Genomic DNA, 24,306 nt, shown 5'->3' with positions numbered 1-24,306 from the left:
AAAGAACTGTGTACATGACTGCCCCCTGCTGCCTGACAGGTGCTGCCAGGCAGCAGCGGGCAGCCCCCCCCCCCTGTATTTAACACATTGGTAGCCAGTGCGGCCGGGCCCCCCCTCCCTCCCTTGTAGTTAACTCATTGGTGGCCAGTGGCCCCCCCCCCTGTAGTTAACACATTGGTGGCCATTGCGGCCGGCCCCCCCCCCCTCCCTCCCCTGTAGTTAACTCATTGGTGGCCAGTGGGCCCCCCTCCCTCCCCTGTAGTTAACTCGTTGGTGGCCAGTGCGGCCGGCCCCCCTCCCTCCCCTGTAGTTAACTCGTTGGTGGCCAGTGGGCCCTCTCCCCTCCCTCCCCCTGCTAATTAAAATCTCCCCCCCTATCATTGGTGGCAGCGGAGAGTACCGATCGGAGTCCCAGTTTAATCGCTGGGGCTCCGATCGGTAACCATGGCAACCAGGACGCTACTGCTGTCCCGGTTGCCATGGTTACTTAGCAATTTGTAGAACCATTATACTTACCTGTGAGCTGCGATCTCTGCGTCCGGCCGGGAGATCCTCCCACTGGTAAGTGACAGGTCTGTGCGGCGCATTGCTTAATGACCTGTCACTTACCAGTAGGAGGAGTTCCTAAAGTTCCTTATAGATCATCCTCATTGTGTTAGCGCCGTCCCCGATGCCTGCCTGTCTTCTCTTCCTCACGTGCGATTCAGTTACAGGATCGCGCTTGAGTCCGACGGCGCATGCGCCGCCTGTACAAGCGCGGTCCCGGCAACTGAGCCGGGTGTCAATTAGACTGCATAGAGGCGGCGTTAGGGCATGGGAGTTACAGCCTGGAGTGAGGGAAGGGCTACCCCCTTGACTTCTACCGTGACTTGTGGAGCTGGAGAAGAGTACTTTATAAAGCGATTTTTCCATGCATATACATGACAGAAAAGCGGGACAAGACCGTGTGCTAACACAATGAGGATGATCTATAAGGAACTTTTGATAGTTTATTAAGTGAAATGCAGGTGAAAGGTTCGCTTTAAAGGGGTTGTCCCACAAAAAATATTCAACAGTTTTGAAACCAGCACCTGGATCTAAATACTTTTGGAATTGCGTGTCATTAAACATTTAGCATAGCCATTGAGTTATTCAATAAAATGTATCTGTATAGTGCCATCTGCTGTTAGTTTTTTTTTCTTATTTCTTTGACCTAATCACTGAGATGGCCGCACATGCTCAGTTTCATCCTTCAACTGCCTCCTGAGCTGTGATAGGGAGAGTATGTAGCTATAGCAGAAAAGACACTCCCCTTGAGCTGTCAGCTTGATATAAATTTAGCAGAGCAATGAATGGGGAGATCTCTGGATCCATTTGAGGTACCTGGCTAGTTCTAGCTTTGTTAGAAAGAGGTTGCCATGTACTATATCATTTTTTACATTACTCATGGGATAACCCCTTTAACAGCAAACTGTTGTTTTAGCCAATGAATGACAGGCCATTATTGGCAGAAAAGCGGGACAAGACCGTGTGCTAACACAATGAGGATGATCTATAAGGGATATTTGATAGTTTATTAAGTGAAATGCAGGTTTAAATTTAAACTGATCAACATTCATTTTGGATGAAATCATCTGTTTTGATGGCCACCCTTACAGAGTAGTTATATATATTTTTTTATGTAGCAGGTTATACTGTTTATGCACTGGTAGAAGTTAAGTTTATTCATTTATTGTTCATGGGCTTGATTCAGGTAAAAGTTCTACAGAATGGGCAAAGAAACTGAAGTCAAGTGATTTTGAGTTGTTATGCCTTGATGGCTCTCGTGCATCTGTCAGTGACTACAAAACCTGTAACCTGGCAGAAGTACCTGCCCATGCTGTCGTCACCCGATCAGAGAAGATGATTAGTGTGCAGAAGATGCTTAGCAAACAACAGGTAATGGCTTGAGAAGATTACTGTCAAATCATCTCCAAATGTTTCTGCGTCATTTGTCTGCTTCCTATTAGATTTCAAAAACAAGCAATTATCCCTAGGTAGATTCATTCACAATTAGTGCTGAAACACCAGCACCTAAGCCTACACCAAAAGACTGCTGCACCCACTCATATCTACCCACACCAAAACTACTGAAGGTATCCCTGAAAACAAAGATCGGAGTTTAGATATTTATTCTTTTAGAGCCTGCAAAGTTCCCCTGAAGTCTGCTGGTTGGTTTTTCTAGATCAAATTTCCATCAACCAAAACTTCTTTATCTCAGATCCAGCAGAGATATCTGGGATCAAATAAGGTAGAGCATTTAACTAAGAATGAGCAATGTAGAGATTTTATCTGGGATCAAGCGATGCATATATTTTATCTGGGGTCTGTTTCGAGCAACATTGCGTCTGCCTTTTGCTTCATGTTCATGTAGTTACTAATTTTGCTTGGGCAGTTGCATCTGAATCTGGGTTTTGGTTATAATCTAGCTTTGCCTGGTTAAATAGGGGGGAGTTGCTGATTGTCTAGTCCTTTTATATTCAGACCCTTACTCCATTCTTACTTCATCTACCAGTGAGTTTACTTTAGTACTTTGTTTTCTGCCAGTGTTGATATGTGCTTCATATATTTTATTTTTGTGACTGTCCAGTTGATGTTAAAGAGGACCTTTCGTGGGTCCAGACATTATGAAATAAGTAGCAGGCTATGTAGGGCATAGTCCATGGATGTAAGATCGCTTACTATTGTTTCTGGGCGCCGCTCCGTTCGCCCGCTGTGCCCCTGTTCACTTCTCCCGCCTGGTATGCTAATGAATAGCATCAGTACAGGAAGAAGGACTGCCCTGTTTATCAATGGGCGTCTCCTTCTCCCTGGCTGTGACGCTCTCCGGTGTGATTGGACCGCGCTAGAGCCAGATAGGAGTAGAGGCCCATTAAGAAACCCTGGCGTGGATTACACTATGTTCTACATTATGTACTTGACTGACCTGTATTCTGTTTTGACTTATGTAAGAGTAGTGGAGACTTGTCATTCCTTCACTATTCTTTTCTTGTATTATTTTGATTTGCTTAATAAAATTTGTAAAAAAAAAAAAAAAAAGAAACCCTGGCGTCTCCTCCTTTCTGTACTGATGCTATTCATTAGCATACCAGGCGGGAGAAGTGAACAGGGGCACAGTGGGCAAATGGCGTGGCGCCCAGAAAAAATAGTAAGTGATCTTACATCCATGGACTATGCCCTACATAACCTGCTACTTATTTTATAATGTCTGGACCCATGAAAGGTCCACTTTAATTATAGGTGCTAAGCATTGGGACAGAATATATTAAACCAAGAAACATAAATATTGTCAAATCGAGAACATCAATCAATTTAAATGACCATAATTTCTTTCTGCAGTCTCTGTTCGGACGCGATGGAATCCAGAGACAGAAATTTCAGTTATTTGGCTCTACTGAAGGCAAAGATCTTCTTTTCAAGGACTCTACCCAATGTTTGCTTGAGATTGACCAAAAAATCACTACGGAGGATTTCCTAGGAAAAGCCTACTACTCAGCAGTGTCTACACTTAACAAATGCTCCACAACATCAGGTATTTACTATTCCAGTTCCAATTTTCTCCCACCCATATGAGCTTTATGCATAAACTGGTGTGCGCCTGTGGTGGCTTTCTTTGTATACCATGGGGGTCATTTATTAACCCCTTATGGACCCTGGGATTTTCCATTTTTGCGTTTTCGTTTTTCACTCCCCGCCTTCCCATAGTCCTTTTATTTTTTAATTCACACAGCCTTATGAGGGCTTATTTTTTGCTGGACATGTAGTGCTTTCTAATGGCACCATTTACGGTTGCATACCATGTAGTAGGAAGCGGGAAAAAAATTCCAAATGGGGTAGAATTGGGAAAAAAACACAATTCTGAAAAAGTTATATATTTGTTTTACACTGTACACTATGCGGTAAAATTGACCTGTTATCTTCATTCTCCAGGTCAGTACGGTTACAACAATACCACACTTGTATAATTTTTCTTGCACTTTAATGCTAAAAAATTAAATAAAAAAACCTTTGAGGAAAAAAAAATATATATTTTTTTTATAACCATATTCTGACCCCTATAACTTTTTTGTAGTTATGTGTACGGCGCTGTGTGAGGGCTCATTTTTTGTGGGACGATCTGTTCTTTTCAGTGATACCAATTTGAAGTGTGTGCGATTCTTTGATCACTCTTTATAAAAAAAATTATTGGGTAGTTGAAGTGACAAAAAAATGGCAACTTGGCTGTTTTAATTTTCTTTCCGTTACGCTATTTGCCGTGTGCCATAAATATTGTTTTATTTTAATAGTATGGGCATTTTCGCACGCGGTGATGCCCATAATGTTTAGTTTTTTATTGTTTAAGTATTTTTATTTTAAGGAAAGGGGGGTGATTTGAACTTTTATTTTTTGATATTTTCAAAAAAATTTTTTTACTTTTTTAAATCACCTTGTGTGACAATAACTGGCAATCGTTAGATTGCCTATTGTGTTCATTGATGTCTATATAGATACCATTGAACACTTCATTTGCACTATACCAATACAATGCTGCCACCTAGTGGCCTGTATTGGTAAAGTCATCTAATAGGCAGCGAAGCCTGCTTGAGGCTTCAGCCTATTAGATCAATGTAACAGGTTCCCCGACCTCAGCCGGGGAACACTGTTACCGGAGCGGAAGTGCGCGACTTCCGCTTCCGGACTGCGCAGATGCCGTGGTCACATTTGACCACGGCATCTGAAAGGGAAAATATATGCGATCCGCCTTATGGCTGATCGCATACATGTGCCGCGGGTCTCTGCTATTTAAAATAGCAGAAACCTGGTGGCTATGGCGCCCGCTGCACGTGCGAGCGGGCACCATGTTTGGGGACCGGACTTCCCCTGTACATGTACGGCAGAGGTCCTTAAAGGGTTAAAGCCATCATTTTTTGGCAGACTTTTTAATTTGCTTTACGCTGCATTGCTTCCGGAAGATGCACCTAATTTAGATGCATCTTTGGTAGTCCTTGTTCTGCCAAAAAATCTACGCCAGTTTTTCGGCAACTTTTACACCTTTTTCCAGGCGTAAAATTAGTTAATTAGCCACACTCCCACCACTAAACCAAGACTCCTATGTGACAAAAACGGCATAAAAACCCACATGTGAAAAATATTGCAAACAATGTCGCAAAAAGGGTTCCTGCAACATTTTTATGCCAAAATGGGACATAGAACTGTTAGTTAATGACCCCTATGTGTATAGATTAGTTCAAGTAAATGACTGAGCAAAAATAGGGTATATTCTATCTTTTTTGTGGAGCCGCGGAACAGACATACAGATACGGACAGCAAATGAACGGGTCCACATGTGACACTCATAAATAGCTGATCAGATGTGGACCACAAATGATGGCTCCATCACACAGGAGACACCAATGGTGCCAGGTGGACTCCACTAACTAAGGAGGAATTCACATGACTGTATCCGTTTTGTGATCCCCAAATCACGGATACGCAAAACACAGATACCGGCCGTGTATATCCTGCATTTTACCCTTCTGCAGGTTCCACACACAGGCACAAATTTAAAATGGACTAAACTGCAAACAGGCCAGTCTTACTAAATACCATAACATTGAAGAGGTTGTAGTTGGAGGTACACAGGATTACCGACATAATATATTCAACCATACAATAACGGAAACCTGCTATGGAAGTACAGCTTCTCATGCAGGAGATCCAGCTGATGTATGGAGTGAGGAGAGATCATTTGTGAACCTACTACTCGCTGCTGGTTAATTGTGGATGTAGTAAGAGGTGAGAGTGTCGTGAGTCAGAGGGATTGTCTATAAATTGCATATATACTTTTATATATTTATATATATTACATATATTTATGTTTCCATCCACAGAACTTCTGTCCGCCTGCATCTTCCACAGCTGCTAGGCCGGTCTGGTCGTGAAGAATTATCCACTGCTGGCCACTGGTCCTTCATGTCCTGATCCAGTCTTCATCTGTCTACTAAAACAGACCCATTTCTTCAATAAACGTTATAGACGTGACTATATTTTCCTCCATTATTCACACCGTCGATACATTTTGCAGAGGTCTACCGCAAGGCCCATTCACAATATTGTTTCACAGCCACCACGTGTGTGTATAAAATGAGGTTCACACACTGAGATGCTGCACTTCAAGGTGTTTGCCTCTTGCTGCCTTTAAAGCATGGCTTCTGCTTGATTTTTTTTCCTGTGATTTCTTGCACCATAATATACATAGAACCAGCGTATTTGTAGGCCAAAGCCATGAGAGAAAAAGAAAAATTAAAAGATTTGTGCCACTTTTGTGTTCTGGACCCACTCCTGGTTTTGGCTTACAAATACTGATCAGATACTGGCCATCAGAAAGAGGCCTTAGGCTACGTTAACAGTAGTGTAGTGTAGTGAAATCCGGCAGGCTGCTTTGGCAGCTGTTTTTCACTGTATCTGGCAGTGCCGGACACGGCCAGGCACTGCCAAATTCCCAGTAACTATAATGGACAGTTTTTGGCATAAATGAGGGCTTTTGGCTGGACAAATAACATTGCATGCAGTGGTTTTTGTCCAGCTGACTGCCGGCATTTATTCCGGAACAGGCTACCGGATTTCTTAATGCTAGTGTGAATCTAGCATAAGGGAATCTTTAAGCATCTAGGCATCATACACATGACCAGATACGTTTTGCAGTCCACAAATTGTGGATCCGCAAAACATGGATATCAGCCGTGTGTACATCCTGCTTTTTTCCATTCCGCATGTCCCTATGTTGCAAATGCCTATTTTTGTCTGCGAAATGGACAAGAATAGGACATGTTGCATTTCTTTGGTGGGGCACAGGAACGTACAAACGGATACACGCTATGCTGCACGCATCTTTTGCGGACCCACTGAAATAAATGTGTTCGCATCCAATATGCAAAAAGGTCCCCCCTTTTTTTCTCTGCAGTTTGTGCTGGAGGTGTGGCTGCCTCCCCAGTCGTGCACTCCTGACCAGCTCGTCTGTCCCACAGGTTGATTTTAATTAGTGTTAGTATTTAGCTTGGCCTGCTCCCCCCCACTCACTGAAGCCATCTGGCACCAGGAGAGAGATAGTGTGTGGACTCTCATTGCAGTCCTTGGTGACCATGTGGCGCCAGGGGTGGTGTGGAGTGGGCCCGGCGTGCATGCTGGTAACTGCTTTCCCTGGATATAATGGAGGCCATTTTGGCACCGAAAATGACAGAAATTCAGGTGGATCCAGCATGTAAGTGGAACCTGCACTTTCTGAATTATATGATAGCCGCTATGGCACATAACAGGTATATTTAGTGTTAGGAACCCGTCTAACTAGAGATTGCCTTGACATTCGGCAGACGGGCTCAAATAATTTTGTACAAAACTATTTGCCAAGTATCTCTAACTTATTAGTTCAGCATTTGCAATTATGATGCAATTTTGTACTTTATTTGGTTTGCAGTGAGCTGTTGCATTGCTTGTTTTGTTTAACAGTCTTGTTCTCAGCCATAACAACGTGCGCTTTGGGATGTGCTGACTGACCCCCTTTCCTTCCTGGACATACACCAGTGCCAGTGATAGTATCTGAGTCACTAGCTGTGTTCCTGTGCTTATTGGATTGCTCGTTCGATTGACCCCAGCTTGTCTTCTGACCAATCTCTGTATCTTATTTGGTACTGCATAGTCTGTCTGGTTCTGACCCATTTACATACGACCGTTTTTGTGTTGTTTTGCCTCCTAATGTTCGTCTGTCTCTGCATTTAAATAGTGCAGGGGCTGTCGACCAGTTGCGGTCTTGCTACCTAGGGCTTCTACTGTAAGTAGATAGGGAAAGCGGGTTGGGTTCTAGGTCAGGGCTCACTGTCCTTGTTTGTCCCTAACTACAGGTGTTACAAGATTGCTCTGGTCCTCAGACTCGGCTGCAGGTTCACCTTCAAACAAGACAATGACCCTAAGCACACAGCCAAGACAACACATGAGTGGCTTAGGGACAACTTTGTGAATGTTCTTGACTTTAACTCTACCTAACATCTCTGAAGAGACCTGAAAATGGCTGTCCACTGACAGTGCTCATCCAACCTGGCAACGCTTAAGATGATTTGCAGGGAAGAATGACAGAAACTCCCAAAAACCAGGTGTAAAAACCTTGTGGCATCATGCCCAAGAAGACTGGAGGCTGTAATCACTGCCAAAGGTTCTTCAAGTAAATACGAAGTAAATTTTAAGTAGATTTTAGTTTTTCCTTTTTAATAAATTAGCAAAGATTTTGAACACTCTGACTCTGTTTTCACTTTCTAATTATGGGGTGCTGAATGGAGAAATATGGGGAAAAACTGTATTTTTTTTTTTTTTGGCACAATGTCACAACATAAGAAAAGAGTGAAAGGGTCTGAAGACTTTCTGAATGCACTGTAAACATAACGCATTATCTTAGTAGAATATCACTTAGGGTCCTTTGGCAAGGGTATATTTCCTGCCCATAATGAGTGCTGATTGACAATCAGGGGCGGACAGGGAACTTAAAGTGGCCCTGGAAAAAATATTAAAAGTGGCCCTGTTTTGTAGTTGGGTCCAAATTGATGGAAGGCAGGGCCAACACAAGTAGGCAGTGTCAGCAATATTATATTGCGGCACATTATACCACCACATCAGAGCTAAATACCACAGTGCATCACAAAATACTGCCAGCAGCACAAAATATATCCCCAAAAACTTCCACTGGCCGGCTGTGAGGAGGGCTCATGTGGCCCCCTGGGAAATTTCCCTGTAAGGTCTATGGCCAATCGACCCCTGTTGACAATATGGCAAGTGGCAGGCAATAGGCTGAACAAGTGAATGATCGTTCATTGCTTATGGTCTGTTTTTGTGGTTGTTCGTTTCCAATGTGTCAGTAGCAGATTCCCTGTTTACATGGGGAGATGTGCTGCCAATCAAAGACAATTTTTATGTGCGTGTGGTCCCAGGTTCATTATACATTATATGCAGTGTCGGACTGGGGTACTTAGGGCCCACCAGTGTAACTGATTCTGGGGGCCCACCTTAGGGATCCTGTACACTAACCTATTTTTTTTCCATGTCTGTACTGTTCCCTTTACTTCAATGGGTCCGCAAAAAAGACTCTGTGTGCATTCTGTGTCTGTATGTCCGCATGGCCGTTCTGCAAAATGAGAGAACATGTCCTATTATTGTCCACATTACAGACAAGGATGGGACTGTTCTATTAGAGGCCGGCTGTTCTATTCCGCATAATGTGGAATGCACACACCCGGTATCCATGTTTTGCGGATCCACAATTGGCGGACTGCAAAACATCCAACGGTCGTGTTCATGAGCAGGGCTGTGGAGTCGGAGTCGGAGGCAATTTTGGGTACCTGGAGTCGGAGTCTGCAAAAATGAACCGACTCTGACGAAATTTTAATTGGAATAAATAAAAAAAAGCAAGTTTAAATGTCTCAATTCACAAAAAGTTATAATTAATTACTTCTCTACTGTAAGAATAAAGGACAATGCATGCAGTGCGTCACGTTACCGCAAGACGAACACGTTAAGTGACCGTGAAGAAGAATGCTTTTCATATGCTTCACTATATGGCACGCAACGCACAGTTAAGGATCGGCAATACTTATACTTTCCATTGTGTTGTGTTCCGCTGTTACAGGGTGTGTGTGCATTTAACCGAGCCTCTCACTGATAACTGATTAACTAAATATGTTTTTTAAAGTACTAAAACAAGTTGAAAAGTATAATCGCTCATCAAAACTTACTGTAGAAGAAGCCATCCTTGTTTATCCAGAGATCATTAGTGATGTGGCCAGAATGGTTACTGCAATGTCACCCACCCAAGTCAGTGCTGAAAGATTATTTTCAGCTCTAAAAATCATAAAGTGTGATTTAAGAGCCTCTATGAACGAGGATCTGGCAGAGGCAATTCTCTTCCTTAGAACTCTACATTGAATTGATTTTAAGTGGCATTTGCTATCACTACATTCCAAGATTAATATGAACCATTTCTAGGTTTTACAGATTTTGTTTTTGGTTCATATAGATCAGCTTTGTTTTTGTTCTAAAACAACCAAATAATGTGGTTTGCATTTTTGAAGTGGTAAAGTTCCTGTTCCTGATGTTTCTGCCTGCTGCTACTATCCAGCCACTTGATAAAAAATAAAATAAAAACTTTGTTGTTTTCATTGTGTTTGTCTTTTGCTTAAACTGTTCAATACAGTAGACGGTTGGCTTCCTAGCCAGTAGTTCTGTGGTAATGACATGTATGTTGCCTTTCTTTCCTTCAAGGAATGTATAAAATACATTCGCATATTAAATACAGAGGAGTCGGAGGTACCAAAAACTGAGGAGTCGGAGCATTTATCTACCGACTCCGCAGCCCTGTTCATGGGCACTTACAGTCATAACAGAAATATTAAAGATGAAGTATGATGGCAGACATCCACAGCAAAATGCACAAACATACATGTGGCAGAATTTACACGTATATGGATATCCTGCACTTCAGTCAGTCAGAAACAAGACACACGCAGCGCACACCAATCACTCATTGGACACATGTGGGACACAAGACACTTATACATGGCTCACATGCCACTGATGCATATGTCACATACACCACTGATACATCGATCATATATAGCACACACCAATCACACATAGGAAACACGCAATGCACACACCAAGACATTTATGCCTAACTCTATTAAGTGTAGCACACTTAAAGGGAATCTGTCACCATGCGCCGAGCCCAGTGACACTTTTTGAGCTATTTGATTGCACAGGCGCAGGCAGTCGGCGGTACTGCGCCTGCGCGAGATTTCCGGCAGCCGAAAGAAAAAAGCCAGGGGTGTAGCTTGAATGTATTAGTTGACGTAGTGGAGGGGACGGCGCCATTCACCTCGGCTGTGGGATGATATTTCATAATGCGTAGGCGTGCTTGGGCTCGAAATTAAGGAGGGCTGGGCACTGCAGGGGGGCGTTACTGGGCTCCAGAAATGAAGAACAACGCCCCTGTGGTCACCTTCGAGGTTCATTTGCATATCACAAAAAGCATTTTTTTTTTAATCAAAATGAAACCATGAAGAGAAGAAAGAAGACCACTGCAGGAAAGAAGGTAGTTTATTGTACATGGCAATGGTGACAGCTGAATATGCTCAAACCAGGTGGCAGATTCCCTTTAAAGGGGTTGTCTCACTTCAGCAATTGGAATTTATCATGTAGAGAAAGTTAATACAAGGCACTTACTAATGTATTGTGATTGTCCATATTGCCTCCTTTCCATCACATTATATGCAGCACGTATCCGTGGTTATTACCACCCTGTAATCCAGCAGCGCACTATAGCGAAAGGTGTTGGCCTATGCGCACTTCCAGCCCTATGCGCACTTGGCCACCACTGCTGGATTACCTGGTGGTAATAACCACGGATACGTGCTGCGTATAATGTGATGGAAAGGAGGCAATATGGACAATCACAATACATTAGTAAGTGCCTTGTATTTACTGCATGATGAATGCCATTTACTGAAGTGAGACAAACCCTTTAACCCTTTTAAGCATAAATGTCTGGCATGAAATTTACCAAATCTTAACCTCCTCATATTGTACATAATAGACATTATAACTAAAAGGGTTGTCCTACCATAATGACCTATTGACTATCTACAGGATAGGTGATAAATATCAGATTGCTGGGGTATGACTGCTGGAACACCCACTGATCATGAAAAAAGGAGTCCTGAGACATTCAATAACATTATATTACCGCCAATCTATGTAAACACAATCCCTTGATCATGGGGTCCCAGCAGTCAGACCCCTACCAATCAGACACTTATCACCTGTCGTGTGATAGCTGTTGGACCTTTTCACATTCTGTATCCTTAAAGGTTTTCTTTGGGTGTAAAAAAAAATAAAAAATTAAAATCTGGCCCAAAATATGTGTCAAACTAAAATAGAAATGCTCACTTGTTAAAGGACCCGTGTCCACTTTTCTTGTTGTACTCTATCCACAGGATCGGGGATAACTAAGTGATCCGTGGGGGTCTGAACGCTGGAGCCCCCACTGATCCCCCTTCTTGACTGAGTGGCAGGTCGAGGATATGCCCTACCTCTCCATCCATTCTCTAGGGCAGGCATGCTCAACCTGCGGCCCTCCAGCTGTAAAACTACAACTCCCACAATGCCCTGCTGTAGGCTGATACCTGTAGGCTGTTTGGGCATGCTGGGAGTTGTAGTTTTGCAACAGCTGGAGAGCCGCAGGTTGAGCATGCCTGCTCTAGGGGGTGCTGGAGATGGCAGAGTACAGCGCTGGCTAATTCCACTGGTCCCAAAGAGAATAAATGGAGCAGCAGGACATATGTGTGGCCTGCCACACTATCGAAAAGGGGGAACATGACCCATTCCTGGGATCAGTGGGGGTCGCAGAATCTGACCCCTCTCATCATATAGTTATGCCGTATGGTGTGGAGAGGATAACTTAAAAACCTGCACAACCCCTTAAAATCCTCCACCACCAGTATCTCTTTACATGGCAGCAGTGATGCCTGTAAATACGGAATATCATCACTTCCGCTTTGTAAACCATACGTGTCAATACTGGAGAATATGACGCACTGTGCAGAATTTTTCAGTCATAAGTCCAACCCCCTTTGCAGGTCATAACCTTTAACAAAGCCCAAGCAAAGGTACTAGAGGAGCAATGTGAGCAAAGGGCACAAACGGAGGGTCATAACTGAAACAGAGGCATTAGGGTTACCTGAGGCAGGGTAGTAGTGTGGATCCTGGAGCAGGGGTAACTGGAGAAGAGGCAATATTAGTGGTGGGGCATTTATAGGAGTGCACCTAAAGCAGAGGCATTAGGGTTACCTGAGGCAGGGTAGTAGTGTGGATCCTGGAGCAGGGGTAACTGGAGAAGAGGCAATATTAGTGGTGCATTTAGAGTGGGGGCATCTGGAGCTGGGGCATTTATAGGGGTGCACCTAAAGCAGAGGCATTAGGGTCACCTGAGGCAGGGTAATAGTGGTGATCCTGGAGCAGAGGTATTAGGGAGGCAACTGGAAAAGAGGCAATATTAGGGGTGCATTTAGAGTGGGGGCATTGGGGGGCATCTTGAGCTGTGGCACTAATGGGAGTGCACTTAAAGCAGAGGCATTGGGGGGGGGGGCATAGGGCAGAGTCCCCCCAATGCCATTCTGAACTCTGCAGAGAGTAGCACACATTCATAGATCTGTGTCTGCTATAAACAAATCCCCTATTTCCCCCCTTACAATCTCCTACAGCTCACTACTGTCACACACCTGAGAAATCAGCCCAGCACCGCAAAGGAGTCCTTCTCTCCGGCAGCCAGTTTTCTGACAGCAGGGAGGGCAGGAGAATGGCCAGACATGTTCTCAAATCCTTCACTGCCAGCAGCCCCAGAAGTCTAGAAGATACTGCGGGGCATCCTGTACAATATACACCAATAGGAGGCTGCATCACTGTGAGATACTGCCACCTAGTGGCTACAATAATTATCTCTCCTGAGAAAAAAGAGAAATAATTACTCCTCTGTCTTACCTCTGGGCGCAGGAGACTGGGGGCCCACTGAGAAATCCCCCGCCTCCCCGGTGGGCCAGTCTGAGCCTGATTATATGATATATTAAATGATGCCATTAGAATATACAAATCATCCTGCAATAACAAGCCCTTGTACACTATGTCGATGGAAAAGTAAAAAGTTATGGCTCTTGGAAGGCGGGAAAGAAGAAAAATAAATATGAAAAAAATGGCTGTTAAGGCTGGGTTCACATCATGTTTTCATCACACATTTAATGTATATACAACGTATACGTTAAACGGATACCTCCAATGGATGCCATACAGTGTCATCTGTTATCATAGGGCTTCACTGTAAAATGTTAATGTACATGTTTTTTGCTGGACTCTGCAGGATGGGAGAGCGTAGGTGTACTAGGCTTTCGTATGCTTTGTTTTCCGCATTTTGTAGGGCAAAATGTGATGTGAACATCCCCTAAGTGTGGGCTCAGGAGGTTTTAATGCACAAGACTTGTAACCAGTTAACATAAATTTAGAAAACTACCCAGTAGTGATACAGACAGGTCAACACTGCCCCCTGGTGGACAAAAAATATATTACAAAACAATATATTGTCATTAAAATTGTGCACTATGTGGCTCGCAACCTCTGTTCTAGCTCTTCTCCAAGGGGTTCGAGGTGATTGAGGTCAAGTCCTTCTACATCAAACTCACCCAAAAATGCTGGAACAGAAAACAGCCTTCCCCAAACTGTTCCTACAATGTTGGAAGCATACAATTGTCTAAAATGTCTTGGTCTGCTGAAGCATTAAAGGGGTATTCCCATCTGAGACAATGGAGGCATATCGCACCTTTGGGACCCGCACCTACACTGAGAACGGAGAAGTTAGTGGCCAGAGGACCCCAGGGTCCCTGTAGTAGTGAATGGGAGTGCGCCGTGCTTGCGTGGCTGCCGCTTCCATTCATTTCTATGGGACCGCTGAAAATAGCCGAGCCAGAGCTCAGCTATTTTCGGCGGTCCCATAGAAATGAATGGAGGGCGGCTGTGCATGCGCAGTACGCCCTCCACAACTTTCGAGGCTCCGTTCTCGGTGTAGGTGCGGGTCCCAGAGGTGGGATCCGCACCTATCATACCATGGGGGCATATCCTAACGATATGCCCCGATTGTCTGAGATGGAAAAACCCCCTTTAAGATTTCCCTAGAAGAAAGGAACCTAGGTCAACACCCTATAGCATTACTCCTCCTCCACCAAAATTTACAGCTGGCACAGTGCAGTCAAGTAGGTAACGTTTTCCTGGCATTCACCATACCCAGACTCGACCATCAGACTGCCAGATAAAGAAGCCCCATTCAGAGTCCGGAGGGGGCATCCTCTGCAGTAGCCATCTTAGCAAATGACCCCAATTGCGTCAGCAGATTGTAGGTGACTTTTATGCACTATAAGCCTCTCTGTAACTTAATGTGATCTGACACTTTGTGGCTGAGGTTTCTAAACACTTCCACTTTACAATAAAACCTCCGATAAGTGATCACAGATTATATAGGAGGGAAGAAATTTCATGTACTGCAATGCTGCAATGATGGCATCTTATTACAGGACCCCACTGGACTTCAGTGAGCTCATTACAAGGGCCCATTCTGCATGGTTAGGGCTGGATGTTATACACCTGTGGTAATGTGTATAGTGTGTAATATATACTGGATACGGATTTAGCAGAGTTAAGACTCAAACTCTTAAAGGGGTATTCCCACTTCATTAAATAGGGTTACATTAAATCATTGCCTCCCACTGAACATTTCTTATAATACATGTAATTAAAAAAAACATACCATTCAGCCTAAAAACGCTCCTTTCACTCCCCTTTGTTTGTGCTGGTATCCCATGGATACGGCCGCATCTCGCCGGCCGCATCCATGCCGCACTGGTTTCTATTGCGATCCTGCAGCCGGCCTCTCACTCACACTGTGAGCGCGCACGTCGCATAGTTTTGCGCATGCGCGGGCGCCCGATCATAGCAGTGTATTACTGTTTTCTGGCAGCAGGAGGGAGCGCACGGTGTCATAGCAACCGAGGACGCCGTGCGCTCACTCCTGCCGCCGGAATACAGTGATACTCTCTTATAGATCACAGTTCACTGAGCTGATGTATATTTATATGGCCTCTCCACAGGGGGCATCTGAATCAATACCGAGATCAAGACTGCGCACATCTCTGCAAACTCATGATCCAGGAACGTCGGAGATCACCACGGAAGGGGTTAAAACCCAAGGTACCTACTGTAAATGCCGGAGGCACAGACTGACTCCTTACAGAGGGTTGTTGAAAAATGCATAGCGCTTTACATGCAGCAGGAGGGAGCGCACGACGTCATAGCAACCGAGGACGCCGTGCTCTCTGGTGCCCAGAAGAAGTCCAGGCGGCAATCCACAGATGCCCCCCACCCCATAAGTGCCATCCACAGATGCCCCCCACCCCATAAGTGCCATCCACAGATGCCCCCCACCCCATAAGTGCCATCCACAGATGCCCTTCCCATAAGTGCCATCCACAGATGCCCCCCACCCCATAAGTGCCATCCACAGATGCTCCCCCCATAAGTGCCATCCACAGATGCCCCCCCATAAGTGCCATCCACAGATGCCCCCCCCCCCCATAAGTGCCATCCACAGATGCCCCCCCCCCCCCCCATAAGCTGGGTAATAGGTCAGTGATAATATCAGACACCGGGAAAGCTGGGTAATAAGTCTGTAATAATATTGTACACCGGGAAAGCTGGGTAATAAGTCAGTGATAATATCTGATACCGGGAAAGCTGGGTAATAAGTCAGTGATAATATCAGACACCGAGAAAGCTGGGTAATAAGTCAGTGATAATATTGTACACCAGGAAAGCTGGGTAATAAATCAGTGATAATATCAGACACCGGGAAAGCTGAGTAATAAGTCAGTGATAATATTGTACACCGGGAAAGCTGGGTAATAAATCAGTGATAATATCTGATACCGGGAAAGCTGGGTAATAAGTCAGTGATAATATCTGATACCGGGAAAGCTGGGTAATAAGTCTGTAATAATATTGTACACCGGGAAAGCTGGGTAATAAGTCAGTGATAATATCAGACACCGAGAAAGCTGGGTAATAAGTCAGTGATAATATCAGACACCGAGAAAGCTGGGTAATAAGTCAGTGATAATATTGTACACCGGGAAAGCTGGGTAATAAGTCAGTGATAATATCAGACACCGGGAAAGCTGGGTAATAAATCAGTGATAATATCTGATACCGGAAAAGCTGGGTAATAAGTCTGTAATGATATTGTACACCGGGAAAGCTGGGTAATAAGTCAGTGATAATATCAGACACCGGGAAAGCTGGGTAATAAGTCAGTGATAATATCTGATACCGGAAAAGCTGGGTAATAAGTCTGTAATAATATTGTACACCGGGAAAGCTGGGTAATAAGTCAGTGATAATATCTGATACCGGGAAAGCTGGGTAATAAGTCAGTGATAATATCAGACACCGGGAAAGCTGGGTAATAAGTCAGTGATAATATCTGATACCGGGAAAGCTGGGTAATAAGTCTGTAATAATATTGTACACCGGGAAAGCTGGGTAATAAGTCAGTGATAATATCAGACACCGGGAAAGCTGGGTAATAAGTCAGTGATAATATTGTACACCGGGAAAGCTGGGTAATAAATCAGTGATAATATCTGATACCGGGAAAGCTGGGTAATAAGTCCGTGATAATATCTGATACCGGAAAAGCTGGGTAATAAGTCTGTAATAATATTGTACACCGGGAAAGCTGGGTAATAAGTCAGTGATAATATCAGACACCGGGAAAGCTGGGTAATAAGTCAGTGATAATATCAGACACCGGGAAAGCTGGGTAATAAGTCAGTGATAATATCAGACACCGGGAAAGCTGGGTAATAAGTCAGTGATAATATCAGACACCGAGAAAGCTGGGTAATAAGTCAGTGATAATATCAGACACCGAGAAAGCTGGGTAATAAGTCAGTGATAATATCAGACATCGGGAAAGCTGGGTAATAAGTCAGTGAATATATCTATCTATATCTAGCACAGATCATATGGCTACTAGCTAACATGCATTTGGGCTATAGTGATTTATTGTTTTTGCTGCACAGAATGGGTTTGTAACACAGGTTTTATGTGTAAAAGTGTATTAGAATGCAGGACAGCCACAAGTTACAACATTAGTTCACTAGCATTGGTCAGTGGTCAGTGATTCCCCAGCAGGGGGATGGGCTTTACATACTCTGCAGGCTCCAGAAGGATGACTCATCCACATGAACGAGCACGCAAGGACTGAGCTCTCAGGGTGAGTCATGAGGAGGCGTGGCCGGCCTTCACTCAACTGCCTGAGCCAAACCAGGAAGTTATCAGGACATCTACTGCTGGTAAGATTGAAAAAGCAAAGTGGGAATACCCCTTTAAGGACCCGCGCCGTACATGTACAGCGGGCTGATCAGGCGGGAGCAGGAGCTGCACCTGCCCGATCAGCGGCACGGACCTCGCAGTCACTGACAGCCGGGCCCCTACTGCATACCCCGGCATCGGTGAAGGCTCATAATCGAACAGTCCTATCCTATTTTTGGAAGGGGGGGGGAGGTGAAAAAAAAAAAGGCAATTCGCGCATTTGTTTATTTTTTTTTTCCCTGTTACAGCGTTCACTGCATAGGAGATTTTTATTTTATTTTAATAGTTTGGACTTTTCGGACGTGGCGATTTGTAATATTTTTATTTATTTATTGATTATACATTTTATATGTAAAATTGGGAAAGGGGGTGATTCATATTTAATATATATATTAATTTTTTTTACTTTTTATTTAATAACTATTTTCCCCCTTAGGGGCTAGAATCTGGTATCTTTTTATCCCTTGTCCTATTCACCCTAATAGAGCTCTATTAGGGTGAATAGGACTTCACACTCTCCCTGCTGCCTTGTGCACACGGCAGCAGGGAGATTACCATGGCAGCCAGGGATTCAGTAGTGTCCTGGCTGCCATGGTAACTGATCGGAGCCCAGGAATTACACTGCTGGGGCTACGATCACAACTGCCACTGCCACCAATGAGGAGGAGGGGAGGGGACCCTGTGGCCATTACCACCAATGATTTAATACTGGGGGGTTGGGGGGGGGGCACAGCCACCAATGTTTTAAAACCATTGATACAAATACAGGAGGCGGGTGCCGATGGCAGAATCACATAGCCGGCACCCAACCTCTATGACAGGGAACTGCAATCAGCGGCACCTGAGAGGTTAACTGCTGCTGATCGTAGATCCCTGTCATAAAGGTCGGGTGCCGGCGGCAGAAACACATAGCCTCATGTATTTGTATTAATGGTTTAGTTATTATCATTGGTGGCGCAGTGGCCACAGCCCCTCCCCTCTCCGCCCCTCTCTCTCCTCATTGGTAGCAGCGGCACAGAGGGGAGGGAGGAAGAGAGTAGCTCCTTCTCCCCTGTGCTGCTGAGGGAACATGGAGCCCGCTGAGAGAATCGCCTGCCATGTTAGGTCTACTAGGTTGTCCAGAAGCGCAGCCTAGTATCAGTAAAAGGCAACTCCCGGTATCAAATTGATATTGGTACAAAAGTATCAATTGAGTATCGATAATTCGATACCCAGTGCAGGGTTGCACTTACATCACAAAAAGTGTAATACCAAGCGATCAAAAAGTCATACGCACCCCAAAATAGTATATTATATATTATATTAATATTATCGAACAGTCATCTCATCCCGCAAAAAATAAGCCCCTAAGACAATCGCCCAAAAAATACATGATTTTTTTTGTTTCAAAAATGCATTTATTGCGTAAAACTTAAAGGGATTCTGTCATGAGATTTGAGCCCTATAAGCTAAACATATGGCCAGGTCCTTACTAATAACATGAATCATTAACTGCCCTTATTAAACCTGCTTGTGGCTCTATTAGCCCAAAAAACTGGTTTTTATAAGCTGTCACTCACCTACCTAAGGTGCCCAAGGGGTTTTACGTTAACCCAGGGTGCCCGCCCGCACCCCTCGCCGTCTGGTGCCCAGCGCCGCCTTCCTCACCTCAGCCCCTGCCTCCGCAATCCTCCCGTCCCTCTGCTAGATCCGGCGCCTGCGCACTAGGCTCAGCCTGATGCGCCGCGGACTCCTGGCAGCGGCTTCGTTGAGCGAAGTGCGCATGCGCATCAGGCGTTAAGGCTTACTAGTTTAGAAACAAATCTTGAAATTTTTTAGAACTTTTCCAAAACCCACTTTTTAAGGACCAGTTCAGGTTTGAAGTCACTTTGTGAGGCTTACATAATAGAAACCACCCAAAAGTGACCCCATTTTGGAAACTACACCCCTCAATGTATTCAAAACTGATTTTACAAATGTTAACACTAGGTGTTCCACAAAAGTTATTGAGAAATGGAGATGAAATTTCAGAATGTAAATTTTTTGGGCAAATTTACAATTTTAATCCATTTTTTCCAGTAACAAAGCAAGGGTTAACAGCCAAACAAAACTCAATATTTATTGCCCTGATTCTGTAGTTTATAGAAACACCCGATATGTGGTCGTAAACTACTGTACAGGCACACGGCAGGGCGCAAAAGGAAAGGAACACTATATGGTTTCCGGAAGGCAGATTTTGCTGGACTGGTTTATTTAGAGTAGAGTAGAAACTCCAAAAAAGTGACCCCATTTTGGAAACTACGGGATAAGGTGGCAGTTTGGTTGGGACTATTTTTAGAGTATATATGATTTCTGGTTGCTCTATATTACATTTTTGTGAGGCAAGGTTACAAAAAATGGACATTCTGAAATTTCATCTCCATTTCTCAATGACTCTTGTGGAACACCTAAAGGGTTAACGACATTTGTAAAATCAGTTTTGAATATCTTAAGGGGTGTAGTTTCTTAGATGGGGTCACTTTTATGGAGTTTCTACTCTAGGGGTGCATCAGGGGGGCTTCAAATGGGACATGGTGTAAAAAAAAAACAGTCCAGCAAAATCTGCCTTCCAAAAACCATACAGAATTTACGACCACATATGGGGTATTTCTGAAAACTACAGAATCAGGGCAATAAATATAGAGTTTTGTTTGACTGTTAACCCTTGCTTGGTTAACGGAAAAAATGGATCAAAATTTAAAATTTGGCAAAAAATAGCTGTTTTGGCAACGTTTTATTTTTATTTTTTGACCGTGTTCATTTGAGGGGTTAGGTCATGTGTTATTTTTATAGAGCAGATTCGTACGGATGCGGCAATACCTAATATGTCTACTTTTTAAAATGTATTTAGGTTTTACACTATACTATAATAAAAAAATAAAAAAAATACTTTTTTGTTTTTAGCCTATTGTCAAAGCCATTTTTTTGTCACCTTACATCACAAAAAGTGTAATAGCAAGTGATCAAAAAGTCATATGCACCCCCAAATAGTGCCAATAATGGCAGTCCTCTCATCCTGTAAAAAATGAGCCCCTACTTAAGACAATCGGCTAAAAATAAAAAACTGACTCTCAGACTATGGAGATACTAAAATGTTTTAGTGTAAAACCTTAATAAATTTTAAAAAGTAGACATATTAGGTATTGCCGCATCCGTAAGAATCTGCTCTATAAAAAGAACACATGACCTAACCCCTCAGATGAACACAGTCAAAAAAATAAAATAAAAACCGTGTAAAAAAAGCCATTTTTTACACCGTTTTTTTTTTTTTTGACTGTGTTCATCTGAGGGGTTAGGTCATGAGAGCCATAGTTTTTTTTTCTGGGCGATTGTCTGTGGCCAAATAGAATTAAAATTGGGGAAGGGGATTTAGTACTCCATGGAAGTGTGGTACTCCCTGAAGCAACTGTCAATGCAGAGGCCCGGATGATCGGGGCACGTGTCACACTGAGTGGTGGTGTCCTTCCGTATCCCCCTCCTGTGACACACTCTGCACTTTTTTTGGGACCGTCCCTTCTTTCCAGTATGGGGGACCACACCTGGAAAGTGTTCCCAAGGTACTCCTGCCTGCTCTTTCCCGGTCAGAAAAGATCAGGGCCTTGAGGACTGCCTCATAGAACTGCAGGAATGTCCCTGTGTTGCCAGCGCTCCAGGACAGCGCAAAAGAGTTGTACAAGGCAACCTGTACCAAGTAGACCACAACTTTTTTGTACCATGCACGGGTTTTGCGCATGTCGTTATATGGCTTGAGGACTTGATCAGAGAGATCAACTCCTCCCATATACCAATTGTAGTCGACGATACAATCGGGCTTGAGGACTGTTGCCGCGGTACCTCGCACAGGGTCAGGGGTGATGCCGTTACCGTGAATTGTGGACAGTACAAGGACATCCCTCTTGTCCTTATATCTGACCAGCAACAGGTTTCCATTGGTAAGGGCACGGGTATCACCCCTGGGGATACCTAGGTACCTGGAGGGGGTGGGTAGGGAGGCCGCGTTGATTTTTCTGCACGGTCCCACAAGCCCACGTGGATCTGGCGGCAGCCAATAGGAAGCGATCCTGAGAGGTGATCTAAGGATGGTGATTGGTGGTGTATTATCACACCACCGATCACCATCCTATTCCGGGTTATCGGGTCACCAGAGACCCGAATAACCTGGAAACGCAGCAAACCACAGCTCTGAATTGACCTGCGGTTTGCTGCGATCACCGCCCTGTGTCCCCATAAGGTTAATTCTTGTGGAACACCTAAGGGGTTGACAAAGTTTGTAAACTCAGTTTTGAAAACCTTGAGGGGTGTAGTTTCTAAAATGCCCTAACCCCGCCTCTATGCAGTCTAATTGACACCCGGCTCAGTCGCCGGGACCGCGCTTGTACAGGCGGCGCATGCGCCGTCGGACTCAAGCGCGATCCTGTAACTGAATCAGTTACAGGATCGCGCTTGAGTCCGACGGTGCATGCGCCGCCTGTACAAGCGCGGTCCCGGCGACTGAGCCGGGTGTCAATTAGACTGCATAGAGGCGGGGTTAGGGCAGGGGAGTTACAGCCTGGAGTGAGGGAAGGGCTACCCCCTTGACTTCTACTGTGACTTGTGGAGCTGGAGAAGAGTACTTTATAAAGTGATTTTTCCATGCATATACATGACAGAAAAGCGGGACAAAACCGTGTGCTAACACAATGAGGATGATCTATAAGGTACTTTTATATAATAAAATCTTTTGTGGTAAAGTGTATATAGAGTAATTTTATATAATATATATATATATATATATATATATACACTGCTCAAAAAAATAAAGGGAACACAAAAATAAGACATCCTAGATCTGAATTAATTAAATATTCTTCTGAAATACTTTGTTCTTTACATAGTTGAATGTGCTGACAACAAAATCACACAAAAATTAAAAATGGAAATCAAATTTTTAAACCCATGGAGGTCTGGATTTGGAGTCACACTCAAAATTAAAGTGAAAAAACACACTACAGGCTGATCCAACTTTGATGTAATGTCATTAAAACAAGTCAAAATGAGGCTCAGTAGTGTGTGTGGCCTCCACGTGCCTGTATGACCTCCCTACAATGCCTGTGCATGCTCCTGATGAGGTGGCGGACGGTCTCCTGAGGGATCTCCTCCCAGACCTGGACTAAAGCATCTGCCAACTCCTGGACAGTCTGTGGTGCAACGTGACGTTGGTGGATAGAGCGAGACATGATGTCCCAGATGTGCTCAATTGGATTCAGGTCTGGGGAACGGGCGGGCCAGTCCATAGCATCAATGCCTTCGTCTTGCAGGAACTGCTGACACACTTCAGCCACATGAGGTCTAGCATTGTCTTGCATTAGAAGGAACCCAGGGCCAACCGCACCAGCATATGGTCTCACAGGGGTCTGAGGATCTCATCTTGGTACCTAATGGCAGTCAGGCTACCTCTGGAGAGCACATGGAGGGCTGTGCGGCCCTCCAAAGAAATGCCACCCCACACCATTACTGACCCAATGCCAAACCGGTCATGCTGGAGGATGAGCGTGAACGGATGTATAGGGCATGTTTCCCATAAGTAAAATGGCGATTTCAGACTGGCCTTACAGAACGCATGCGCACGATCTTCATACTGTGATGCACATGATGACGTCATCCTGGCTATGCGCTCTGAGGAGATGGAGACTCTCAAGGGACGTGACGGTATATGTGGGCCCCATGGCTTCCTAGGTTCTCACTTCTATGATCCCTATTCACTATGTTGTCACTATTTTATGATTCAAATTGGAACAAAGCTTTGTATATGTCTTGTTCTGCATAATATGGATTATATCCTGAAATTATAGAACGTATGACACTAGTCACTTTAAACACATGCACTTTATTTTGTATCAGATGTATGTAATTTAAGTTGATTGTAACCACACCTTGATGGGTGGGACACTTTTTGTAATCCTTTATATGTCTTCACTTTCACTGTCTCTATGCTTGAGGAAGGCTCGTGTGAGCTGAAACGTCGCAAGATTTGCCATACTATGGGTGAATAAAACTGTTTTGGTTTCATCACTACTTGGAGTGCAGTCCTGCTTTCTTTGCGTATATATATATATATATATATATATATACACACACACACATATACATATATACACACTGAACAGAAATATAAACGCAACACTTTCGGTTTTGCTCCCATTTTGCATGATCTGAACTCAAAGATCTGAAACATTTTCTACATACACAAAAGACCCATTACTCTCAAATATTGTTTAAATCTGTGTTATTGAGCACTTCTCCTTT

General features: G+C 44.0%; 1 protein-coding gene across 2 annotated transcripts in view; it reads left to right on the top strand.

Moving 5' to 3' along the window:
• Positions 1–24,306, top strand: part of LOC120997602 (serotransferrin-B-like) — a 68,545-nt gene extending 44,239 nt beyond the window's left edge. The window contains exons 15-18 of one of the 2 annotated variants that reach the window (XR_005778200.1): positions 1,733–1,917; positions 3,358–3,550; positions 5,889–6,568; positions 24,295–24,306. Coding sequence is in view for 1 of the 2 variants with exons in the window: in XM_040427701.1 (XP_040283635.1) it covers positions 1,733–1,917; positions 3,358–3,550; positions 5,889–5,923 (413 nt within the window). In the remaining variant the exon portion in view is untranslated. Of the gene's footprint in view, positions 1–1,732; positions 1,918–3,357; positions 3,551–5,888; positions 6,689–24,294 lie in introns of those variants that run through there. The other variant, XM_040427701.1, reaches the window with a different exon arrangement.

This window comes from Bufo bufo, chromosome 4 (genome assembly GCF_905171765.1).
Source record: "Bufo bufo chromosome 4, aBufBuf1.1, whole genome shotgun sequence".
NCBI classification, from domain to species: Eukaryota; Metazoa; Chordata; class Amphibia; order Anura; family Bufonidae; genus Bufo; species Bufo bufo.
The sequence above is the reverse complement of the archived record's forward strand: the minus strand, read 5'-3'. Positions and strand labels throughout refer to the sequence as shown.